General features: G+C 29.7%; 1 protein-coding gene across 5 annotated transcripts in view; it reads right to left on the bottom strand.

Annotated features, from left to right (window-relative positions):
* ATRNL1 (attractin like 1) overlaps nucleotides 1–12,382 on the bottom strand; it is a 1,155,405-nt gene that overhangs the window by 944,021 nt on the left and 199,002 nt on the right. For 4 of the 5 annotated variants that reach the window (XM_074295693.1, XM_074295689.1, XM_074295690.1 and 1 more), the window contains 4 exons: nucleotides 11,017–11,225; nucleotides 9,348–9,466; nucleotides 4,154–4,286; nucleotides 2,385–2,566 (listed from right to left, as the gene is read on the bottom strand). In XM_074295693.1, coding sequence (XP_074151794.1) covers nucleotides 2,385–2,566; nucleotides 4,154–4,286; nucleotides 9,348–9,466; nucleotides 11,017–11,225 — 643 coding nt within the window. Of the gene's footprint in view, nucleotides 1–2,384; nucleotides 2,567–4,153; nucleotides 4,287–9,347; nucleotides 9,467–11,016; nucleotides 11,226–12,382 lie in introns of those variants that run through there. The other variant, XR_012487055.1, reaches the window with a different exon arrangement.

Genomic DNA, 12,382 nt, shown 5'->3' with positions numbered 1-12,382 from the left:
ATAAACTGAATTGGACACAAAGTTAGAATCGAAAGAAAAATACTTTAAAAAGGAAACTAAGTCAGCACAGCATAAATACTTCATTAAAAGCTACTGATAAATAAATGGGCATTTTAACCAAGACATCCCAAGAGAATAATGAATGCATCTACCTTTGCTGTTATATATCTTAAATATATAGAACTGCATTGACTCAGGATGTAATGCCTTTAAATATATTCCTGGGGAGATGTTACCTTGCAAAAGTTTCTAAATGTGAAATTTTGCTAAAGCTTGCCTTTCCAAAGAAATCAAATGACCATTTTTCATTTGTAGGACATACTAGTCAGCAAACTGTCAAATCTATACTTTGTCACATATTTACCAGTGTAAATATTTGTAAATATTACCAGTGTAAATATTTGTGCCACTTTAATAATAAGCCAGAGGGAAAAGTCAGTAAATAATGCCACAAACCAATGCCAATATGTTAGTCTTGGCACAGAAAGTTTGATTTCAGACTTTAACAATATGTTTATTCAAAATAATACATTTCGAGGTTAGGGGTAAAAACAAAGCTGGTAGGGTTAAACAAGGTAGCAAGCAATCAGAAAAAAAAAAATACCATAGTCATCAGTATTTGAGAAAAGCTAGTGATGTTGCTCTTAGTGATAATAAAGGTATTTTGAAAGACAACATTACATTAAACATGGCTGATTTTAAGTGGGATACTCTATAATTTGTTCCCCATCTGACAGTAAAGGAAATTAAGCAGATGTTGCAACATGAAATAAATCAACTTTGATAGCTCTATGCTTTCCACTAGCATAAAATGGAAAAACTTTACAAATTTACCTTGTTAACTGTTTTTTAAATTCAAAAGTACTTTCTATATTTAAGGTATATTTACAATAAAAAATTTAAAACAACAATCACAAAAGGCAAAATGATACTGCTATCTCTTTCAGAAAAAGTTCTCTATATTTATAATATAATGGCTTTGCAAATCAACTGCTATGTTTATATAAATTTTAATTACTATTCATAATTGCTTTTTTAGTCTGCCTACAAATTCATAAGGCAGTATAAAACAAATCCTATTGTACATCCAAGGGTGCACAGCATAGTGCAGTATGTAATTTTAAATATTTTATCAATTTATACAAGCAAATGGATAGTATTAGCTTCAATCAAGTATATCCAAGTTTTAAAACATTAATACATTCAAAGGAAAAACATTGTTAGAACAATTCCTGGTTCTTTCCCTTTAAAATTACCAAACTCCAAGTATTAGCAGCTCCGTGTTAAAGTAAGGGAAGTAAGAATTTCTGTAAAATTAATAATTTGCAACTTCTGTATATGTTCTGCAGTCATTTTATAGTTTTAATCAATAAATTATTGTTCCAACTGAAAAAGAAGAAAAGAAAAATAATTTGACTATTAATATGTACATTTCTACATAGACATTTTCTATGTAGAAAATGTCTATGTAGAAATGTACATATTAATAGTCAAATTATTTTTTCTTTCCTACTATATCTTTTAATTATCTGTACAGAAATTTTCCACTTCGTGATTTATTATCTTTTTAAAATCCAGAACTAGTTTCTACAGGCCAAAATGTCCTTCACTTACTATTCTGATATGCTCACATGAAATACCAATTGTATTACATGAAGGAGAAATGTTAGTAAAGGAAATCTGCCATTCATTTATGTGTTGAATAAACTTTTATGAAATGTTTATTTTTTGTAAAGTTCTATTTATGTGGGAAATAACATACATATACAATATGTATAATATCTATATACACACTTATATATGAGTTTTCTAAAACTATATTATATCATAAATGAAATGAGTTTCAGATTTTTATCATAAAATCATAAATCAGGAGTTGAAAAAATATTAGAGTACCTCTCATTTTACAGAATTACTTGCTATTTACTGCCACTGCTCACTTGAAATATACTATTTATCCAATAGAACTTGTTTGATTTTTTTTACCTAAAAACAAATATCTTCTGCATGGGAAGTCTATAAGTGACTTCTCTATACAACTACATTCTTTGGTGCCAAATGTTTCAATAATCTTCAACATAATTTTATAATTTCAAATTTTTCTCTCAATAGTTTTCTGAAAGTAGCCACTTTTATTCCAACATAGCATATTCAAAGGCTGGGCAATGTGAAGTTTAACTGTTCAAAAAGACAACAGTAATTTGTAGAAATTTATCACAATCACAAAAACAGAATCTTTTCCTTCTGATGCTGCAATCCATTCCAAATGTCTTTACAAAAATTTGTGAGGAAAAAAAATGATTTAAAAACCTGAGTGTTTTAGGGTAATAGTTGAAAAATTCTGAGTTTATAGCAAAAAATATAATCCCAGATACTTAAAATACCTGTTGTGTATACTTTTGTATTTCATCCAAAACAAATTCTACTTCTTTTGAGCTTGTCAGTGAAGCAAGATTTCCATTCAGGCTGTAGCAATAAAGTTTAGCATTGTCATAATTTTCTTTGCTGGAATTTATCCGTAGGCATGCATCTCCAATATGATTCCATCCTTCTCCACAAAGATGAGCTAAGGAGGAAAATCCATGCTTAATTTGAATATTTAAAAAGAATGGTTTTTTTTCAATTATTTTTCATTCCCAATAAAATTCTTGAAAATATTCTAATCTCTAATATAATTTCTTTATTGAAAGAGAATAATAAAAGTATAATGACATGGTGATCAAAATCTGTTTCACCATTACAAAATGGATATGATACACTTCCTCTAAAAATTTTACTAATATGACTTCAGCATTAGCTTCAGTATCTATGTATTCTTTATGGAAGCCCAAGCAAATCACAGAATTTATTTGTATAATCAGTTACACACCAAAAAAGTCACTATTGGATTCCTATTCATGTTTACATTTCTAAGCCAGAAAAGTTGAAATCATTCTAAAGGAATTCTACTCTAACAGGGTTACAACAATAGTTTCATAACTATGTCTACATTCAGCCCAATATTCTTTTCTTCTAATATTCTGTTGATATACATATGCTTACTCTTGATATTAAAAATCATAACTATTAATTAACTGCCTTTTTCTATTTTCATTTGGTAAAAAAGCTAAAATTATGATTCTTGATTTTTACTCCTACAGGATTTTTAATTTAGTAACTCGTGGTCTAACTTGTGGTCTATCCACAAAAGTGGTTCAATCTAATCCAACAGTAGCAGTCTAATTTTTAGAAGATGTACTAGACCAGGGGAAAACTTGAAGCAGAAAGATAAATCAAAAGAATATTTGCAAGAGTTCAAAACTGAAAACATGAAAATTTGTAATAGGTAGGGGCTAGGTAGAGAGTAGAGGAAATAAAGGAATAATATCAAGATAGAAATTATAAGGCTTAGCTACGTATTGGAGATTTTGTATGTATGAATCTATGTATGCATGTAATATTTATGGAGAGACAGAAAGAGAGAAAGAAAGAGACAATATTCTATTTTCAAAAAAAGAAAGAGGAATTTAAGAGAGACGAAATTAAAAGTAGCTTAATTTCCAAAGAAAGTAGGGCAATACCATTTCATATTTACAATAATATATATGACTTCTTTAATCTTATCACATTCCACATTTCTATATTAATTTGTATATGTCATATCCCCAATATCACTCTTTGATATGCAACACTATGAAAGATAGAAATACATTCAATTTATCTATGTAGATTTGTTCCTACAATGCTAGCAGAATAGAGAAGTGGGATCTTTAAAATGTTTAACTTTAATGAACTTGATTATGTGTTATTCAAAGTCTCATAAAAACTTTACATAGCATTTGCCTATACGTTTTATGATGTGTAAGAATAGTCTGAGTTGGGGGTGGGTGGAATGATGTAATATTTTAAAGGTGTTTTTTTTGGGTATGTCAATCTATGGAATACCAGTTTTTTACATATATATGTATGTGTATTAAAGAGATAAACTTTCTTCTGCCAATTATTACAACAAAACTCTTAAGGGTCATTATAATGATATCTTAATATTGAGAAGCAAGAAAACCACTCTTATTTTCAGAAAAGAATTATATTTCTATTTTAATAGATTTTACTTTAATAGTATTAACAAGCAGACCTATCATCAAGACCAGAGACAAAATTCTAACATTATTACCTGGTAAAGCCTGGCATTCTTGCTGTCGTTGATCCCACTGGCAGTTCAAGTTTAATGAACAACTCTTACAGCTGGTCAGTTTATTACAGATCTGTTCATTTTTGACATGACATTTGGTGAAGTTTTTGACTGACTAGAAAATAAAAATATATACCAAATTATTTTTTCTAAAAAAATCAATATTTGTTTAAAATTATTCAATACCCATAATTCCAAAAATCACAATTGTTTAGACACTAAATATCATTTAACATTGTCTAAATAGATAATTTAATGAAAATAAATCTAAAGTAACCAATTCAAGGAAGCATGTCAAAATATTGAGCTGTTCCACATCATAAAGTATTTTACCATATCAATTTCTACACTAAAAGTATTTTCTCTTCCAACTTCTAGAAAAAAATCTATTCTTGCTGTCTTTGTCTTCACCAGTCACTAGTTTCTTAACCTTTATCTTCTAACTTCCATCTTTCTTACTCCCTTTCAACCCGGTGGACTGAAACAATTCCCTTCGAAGTCACTCATCAAAATCTCAGCTCTCACTCTCCTTAACTTTTCCTTTCTATTTGGTACTGATTGATCATTCTCTTTGTCTAGAGTCAATCCTTCTTTTGCTTCTGTGAGATGATGTGTTCATAGTTCTTTCATTTATCATATCCTTCTCTTTCAATGATTCAAAGGCATTGGTCTTTTCCATAACTGTACATGTTATATCCTATTTCCTCTGCCCTCTTTTCTTTTTATCTATATATTCTACAATCAAATACACTAACTCAGCTTTAATATTCAATGGCTCATTATAAAAATTCATCTGAATTATCTGGTTTACTTTAAATCACACATTAAAAAGTACTTTAAAATGTCAAAACAAAATGTTAGAATATAAATCAGAATAACAGCATGTTATTATTCTAGATACACTAGAATGTATTAGTCTAACACATTCATTGTCTAAATTCATTTACTACTCTTTTTTTTTTTTTTTTTTTTTTTTTTTTTAATTTTGCTGAAGCAATTGGGGTTAAGTGACTTGCCCAGGGTCACACAGGAAGTGTTAAGGTCCTCCGGACTTCAGGGCTGATGCTTTATCCACTGCGCCACCTAGCTGCTCCTCACTTACTACTCTTAATTAATGAAAACAGTTAATACTTTTTAATTGTTAGATACTAAATCAGTATAATTGTTGGGACTATATTTTTCATTGACAGAACCAATATAATTAATGATGGAGAAAACAGAGTGTTTTTTTGAAACATACTTGATATTTTTATTGGACCAATGAACCAGATGCTCATTAGTAAAAGACTCCAAAGATACCAATTATATTTATATACTCAATATATATTCATACATATTTAATTATAAGTTCAAGATGAAATTACCTGAAAGTCAAACAATATATTTAGATCATTATAACACAAAATATACAACTTATCCTTTTTTATGTGGTAAAATAACAAAATTATATGTACTTGCATAGATTTCACAGTCCCTTCTATACTTTAACATTTGGTTCAATTTAATCATCAGATATACCGACAATAGCCTAAAGAATACAATTCAATGAAGAAAAAAATCAAATGAGTACCTTATATTCTCTTATACTAATTGTTCACTTATTAACAATATTATAAAAAACAAAATCTTGAAGCAAAAAGGCCACTTTCCAAAATAAATCCTTGATAGTGTTTACATAAAAATATAACTTGAAGATTACATATCATATGCATATACATAATATATGTGTGTACCTAAATTTAATGGAAATTTCCAAGAAAAATAACCTCAAGATAATCCAATAATGCTTAAAGAGAAACTTGCTGACACATTTTTTTCTAATACTGTTCCAAATTGTATCCCCTTATTCCCAACTCTTATTTTCCTTAACTCTAGCCTCAACATTACTTGTTGGAAATCTCATTAACTGAATTTAAATAAAAGTCTTTTAAAAGTTAATATGTACATATAATTATAAAAAGCTATAAAAATAAAATATCTTTTAATGTCAGCCCAGTTAGGTGTACACTGCAGGTATTATCTCTATCATATGAGTAAAAAATATCAATTCAGCAAATTTAAGTCAATTGTCTATAGTTATAAACAACATCACAGGTGAGATTGAGAAGCTGAATATCCATCCTCCTGACCCACCATTCAGTGCTCTTTCCTTAATACACTATTTTCCCTATCCAATAAAACAATCTTTCAACTCTATACTAATTTTCAAAGGCCTTTTGTTTTTTGTTGGCTCCTTCCTGTTTGTTGGTCTCTTTTAGTTGACATGGATGTGATATTTTGAGGGCAGCAATGTTACCACAGAGGAAACGTCCTTTTTGCTTCCTATGACTTACATTCAATGTATTTCAAAAGTTAAGAATGTTTATCACCATATCATAATAAATAAGCATACAAATAATCTGTGCAAACTACTCATAAGAACATATAATAGCATGGTATTGGAATATCTTACATTTACTGAAAATTATTATCAAAAAAAAGTTCTATACAGCATGTATAAGGATACATAGATTGAATTAAAATATAAAGTTATACATCAAATTATTAGTGGATAAGATAATATAATTTGCATTATATTGATCATTATTCAGTTAAAGTGGTCATGTAATTATTTATAAGTTTTCCAATATATTCATGAATTCTAATACTCCTTATTTATAATTTATTTATAATTTTTTTCATTCTTTTTTTCTAGTATTATTTTTTATCCTTGCTGTGATTTTTAATTCTTTCATGCCAATTGCCACAATAGTTACATCAAATCTCTTCCCTCCTCAAAGCTAATTGTTAAATTTTCAGTGTGAGCATTTACATCTCAGAAATTGCCAAACACTACAAATCATGGCTTAATTTACTTTCTTACTGCTTGTCCAGATTTCAGGAGGTCTATGGAGAAAATATGAAAATGCAAATTAAACTTAACAAGTAAATAAACATTTATTAATCATCTACTGAATGCCACCCATTGTGCTAAGTATTGGAAGAAAGGTAAAGTTTTCCTTTGCTAAGGCACCAAACATTCCGTTCCATCCTATCTTTTCTAGTGTTAGGATTCTTACAAAGTAATGTACTTGGTTCACACCTTTAGGATTCTTACAAGGTAAAATACTTGGTTCACACATTTAAAGGAGTTTATACTTTTATATCTACAATTATCTACAATTTCTCTCTGTTTACTGGCTACTTCCCTACAAACTAAAACAAATCCATATATCCTCCAACCTTAAGAAACCCTCACTTGATTCCAAAACCCCTGCTAGTTATTGCCATAAATATTTCCTCCCTTTTGAAGCTCCTCTCCTGTCCCTCTCCTAAATCTTCTTAAAAGTCTGCCTTAAAATGTCATCATTCAAATAGTTGCTAATGATTTCTTAATTGTTATTTTTTTCAATTCTTATACTTCTTGACCTCCCTCCAGCCTTAGGCACTTTAAATAACACTGTTCTTCTCCTTGATACTCTCTTCTCTGAGGATTTTGAGATGAACAATCTCAGGATTGCTCTCTTCAGATTCTCCTCCTATCTGAATGACCACTCCTCAATCTCCTTTATTTGATCTTCATTCACTTCTCATGGATATTCTCCAGGGTTCTATTCTGTGCCCTTATCTCTTCCTATTCCATGTCTCTTGATGCTCTCATCAGCTCCCATGCTTTCAATTATAATCTCTCTTCAGAGTATTCTTAGATCCACTGATCTACTTCTGACCTCTCTCCTTACCTTCAATCTCACATCATCAACTCTCTACTAGACATTTCAAATTGAATATCTCCCAATATGTACACAACTGAATTGGTCATGATTCCTACCCAAATCCTCCTCTATTCCTAACTTCCCTATTAATGCCAGTCACTCAAGCTTGCAATCTGGGCATCAACCTCAACTTCTCTCTCTTCCATCGTCTTGATATCTGTTATGTTGCCAAGTCTGTGGGTTCTACATTTGCAGGAACACTTGCATGTGCTCTCCTCTCTCAACTGACATTGCCATTGCATTGGCAGAGGTTTTTATCACCTTTTGACTCAACTATTTAAATAGCCACCATGTTGGTCTCCTTGCCTCAAGTCTCTAATCCATCCTCCACAGATATAAGTGATCATTCTAAAGAATATCTTTGACCATGTCAAAACTCCAGTGGCTCCTAATTACTTCTAGTATCAAATATAAAATCCTTTGTTTGACTTTTAAAGCCATTAATAACCTGGCTGCTTCCTGCCTTTCCAGTCTTATGTTTTATTCCTCTCCATATACTTTGTGATTCAGTGGAATTTACCTGATTGATATTCCTCAAATATGCTGTTCCATCTCTCAACTCCATGCCTTTCAATGACTGTCACCCATGCATGAATGTTTTCCCTTCTTGTTTCCATCTCTACCTTCTTTCAAACTTCAACTCAGTTTCCACATTTCTGCAAGAAGGCTTTACCAATCTCTTCCCCATTCTCCTCCCACATATAAATTGTCAGAATACTCCCTCAAGATTTAAATTTATTTGGACATACATAAATATATATATGTATATATATATATATATATATATGCATACATATATACATGTGTATAAATACATATGTGTATATATATATATAACTTATTGTAAATAAATTCATGTTTGACCTATTTTGCCTAATGTTTTGTATTGTATAGGAATTTGTATTTCTATTGTTTAAAACAGTACTTCAAAAATAGTAAGTCTTTAATAAATGCTTACTAACAAATTGGGCAAAAAAACTTATGAAACAAGCCCACCACCTTTCCCTTGTGATTACCACCAAATCAAAACTTCTTTGTAAATTGAGATTACAGTTTGAAAATGAGAATCTATTGTAAATATTTTACAAGGGAGTTTGTCACACATATGGTTACTATATTTGAACAAAAAATATAAATCTAGGAGTTAGAAATTTTTAAACATTATTTTATGATAAATAATCTATCACTTGAAAATTATAATAAAGACAAAGAAGGAAACAGTCAAAATCCTAAGAAAATAAGAAAATAAGCTGTTTATTTTCATTTTCATTCATTGAAGTTACACTGTTGAAAGAAGTGATAAAGTACATATTTTCACATATTCTTATTATGTAATCTATCATTTATTGGAACCTTTAAGTGTTGAGCTAATAAAAAAAAAGCCACAACCTTGATTACAGAACCATGTATCCATAAATACTAACCATACTACAGTTACTATTTGCTGAAATGCACTTCTTGTCATCACACCACTGGCACCCATTTGTATTGGCAGTACAGCTGGCACAATCTGCATATCTGTAACATCTGTCATCAGTGGCAACTATAATACAAATGAGAGACAAAGCAAAACATTAGGATGAAAGATAAAATGTCACACTTACAAATTCACAAATTTGTAATAGCTACTTAGGGTTTTATGAGACACATTTTTATCATAAATATGACTTTCAATTTAATATACTAAAGCTTATTAAGCTGCCTCACCCAGACACCTAAATTCCTTCATCAAGGACTAAAGATCAGAAAACATCCAATCTTGGACAACTTTTCAGGTAATAAAGACAATTCTTATGGCTTTCTATTTGATCATCTATTTAACAAGATAATGACTTTTTTGTTTTGAAAAGAAAACAGCCTCAAACATTCAGATGTTTCTAAAGCAAATTTGTTATCTTACCTATAATAAATCTTCACCTCTTTAGTTTGTGATTTATTTCTTATACCACACTTTGTTTCCCATAACATTCCTCCAATGGCTGTCTAAAACTTTTTTTTTTCCTTTTTACTCAGAGCTCAATGTATTCCTCTTCCATTACAGAAAAGTTCACTTACAATTTTACTATGAAAGGTATAGCTAATAATGAAATTTCTTCTCTCTCTTTATATCTCAAAGCCTTTTTCATTTTTACCCATTTGCTCCTTCCTTTGATCAAGTATAAGAGTATAAGCTAGTCTTTCTTCTTATCAAGACTAACTCTGCCACTTGTGCCCATAATCTAATCTCCTTTCATCTTTTTCAAGAGATTTCTACATGCATTGTTTCATCTTTTCCTATCCTCTATATCTTTCCATGCTGACTGCTAATATAGCCATGTATCCTCTATCCTAAAAAATGATCCTGTGAATTTATAACTACTTCAAGATATCATTTTTATCCCTTTCCCATTCACTACTACATTCTAAGAATGAGCAGTCTACACTCACTCTTACTATATAATAGTCTTCCTACCACTCATTAGTTTCTCATTCCCTCAAAGATCATCCAAGACCTTTTACTCTTATATCTAATGGTCTTTTTTTCAAGTGTTATATTTACTAACCATTTTACAGTGTCTGATTCTGGTGACTACTCTCACATCCCTGGGTTTTAGGAATATTATTTTCATTGTATTCTACCACCTACTTTCTCTTTCTCAATTTCCTATATGAATAGGCCATTTTATTAGACCAAAACTAAACTAAGAATGCTAATTATTCTATAATCTTCCATCAATCATCAAATCTTACTAATTTTGCAAATTCATATCCTTCCTAAGAACATTCAGAAAAGAAATCATTAAAATACCAACTAGGTCAAAATATTAGAGTCACAGACAGAATACACATTTTAAAGCATTTAAAATTGTATAATAAAATACATTTAACATAGAAAATACAGTGGGTTTCTAGTAAAAATGCAAAATTCAGAAATTTGCTGTGAAAGTTAAGCTTTGAATAATTCTATATATGTATCTATCAAAAGCTATTTAATTAGATTATTAAAAATATTTCATATGTTTTCTGCTATTCAAAATGAAGAAGCATCATTATTAATATTTTACAGTTACTGGTAGGGACAAGGAATTGAACTGAGAAAAGGAATTAACTTACCAGTTTTGGCAGAGCATTTTGCTCTTAGAATATTATTGTGATGTCCACCTTCCCATGATTCACAGTTATTCTTGTTCCAAAGACATTTTATCCCTGGGCCAGCATTTTTACAGAGTTCTTCATCTCTGAAAGCCTTGCAATTTGGAGGCTTATACACTAAGATGTCATTAAGGAGGACACTAGAAAATCCCCCAAATATATACATAGACCTATGAGGGAAAAAAAAAAGAAAAAGATATATTAGGGAAATGGCATTAGAGAAAACGTCCAATTTAGCATTTCTATATTTCTTTGAACAATTCTCTACTCATCAGAACTTCATTTTTTTCTTTATCTGATTTTAAAATGCCATTTGGATCCCACAATTAAATACCCCAATACCTTCCAGATAAAATGAGATGTATTCTACAAAATCTACTGTAATATAAGAAATCAATAAAACTCCAATATAATAAATATCAATACTAAAGTATAAAAGAAGAAATAGATAACAGAAACCACACTTTTCTTCAGTTATTTGAGAGTTTTAAGATATAGATTTATCAATTAGAAGAAAAGAAACTTTATATTTCCTTTTTTGAGAGTATAGTATTTCATATGATACTGAGAGCAAAGACATAAATTAAATGAAAGAAATTAAATGAAGGTTATTTACAGTCTTCTTTTATAAAATAAAAAAATTTCAACCATTTAAACCTCAAACATCTAAAATTCGCAATTTCAATCTGCAATTATGGCATTTCTGCAGTTTTTACCATAATCAAATTGAGTTACATTATACAAGTTAGAAAAGTCTTATGTGCCTCAAAAATGTTCTATTTTCAATTTTTTTCTAATAAAAAGAATTATTAAATGAGTAGGATTAAGAAAAAGCAGAGATTTTCTGATAATAGCTCCTTATTATCTCTAGAATCAAGTTCATGTAAGTAACCTATAGAAAATTATTCCATCCTACTTTCCCTTCCTATCTTACATTATTCACTTTCATTTATTCTATGTTCTTTTTAAACTGAAGTATTAAATGTTGCCTTGCCATTCTGCCTCATACTTTAATGCATTTTCATGAGTTATTCCTCATGCATGGAAAAGGTTCCCTCTTCATATTAAGCTCACAGAATCCTTATCTTTCCTTCAAGAATCAGTTTAGAAATCATCCTCTCAAAGAAGCATTCCTTCATCCTCTCTTCCTAGTCCAAATTACTGATTTTCTGATCCATGTAGGCAGAATCTTCAAATTTCCTAAAGGAAAGGATTGATTTTTTTTTGTATTTGTATCACAGCATTTAGTATAATTCCTTTACAGCAATTGGCACTTAACAAATATTTACAAAATTGAACATATTCTATAGGTAATCAACACTCTCAA

This window comes from Sminthopsis crassicaudata, chromosome 2 (genome assembly GCF_048593235.1).
Source record: "Sminthopsis crassicaudata isolate SCR6 chromosome 2, ASM4859323v1, whole genome shotgun sequence".
In the NCBI taxonomy this organism is placed as follows: Eukaryota; Metazoa; Chordata; class Mammalia; order Dasyuromorphia; family Dasyuridae; genus Sminthopsis; species Sminthopsis crassicaudata.
This window is presented reverse-complemented; position numbering and strand designations above follow the sequence as displayed.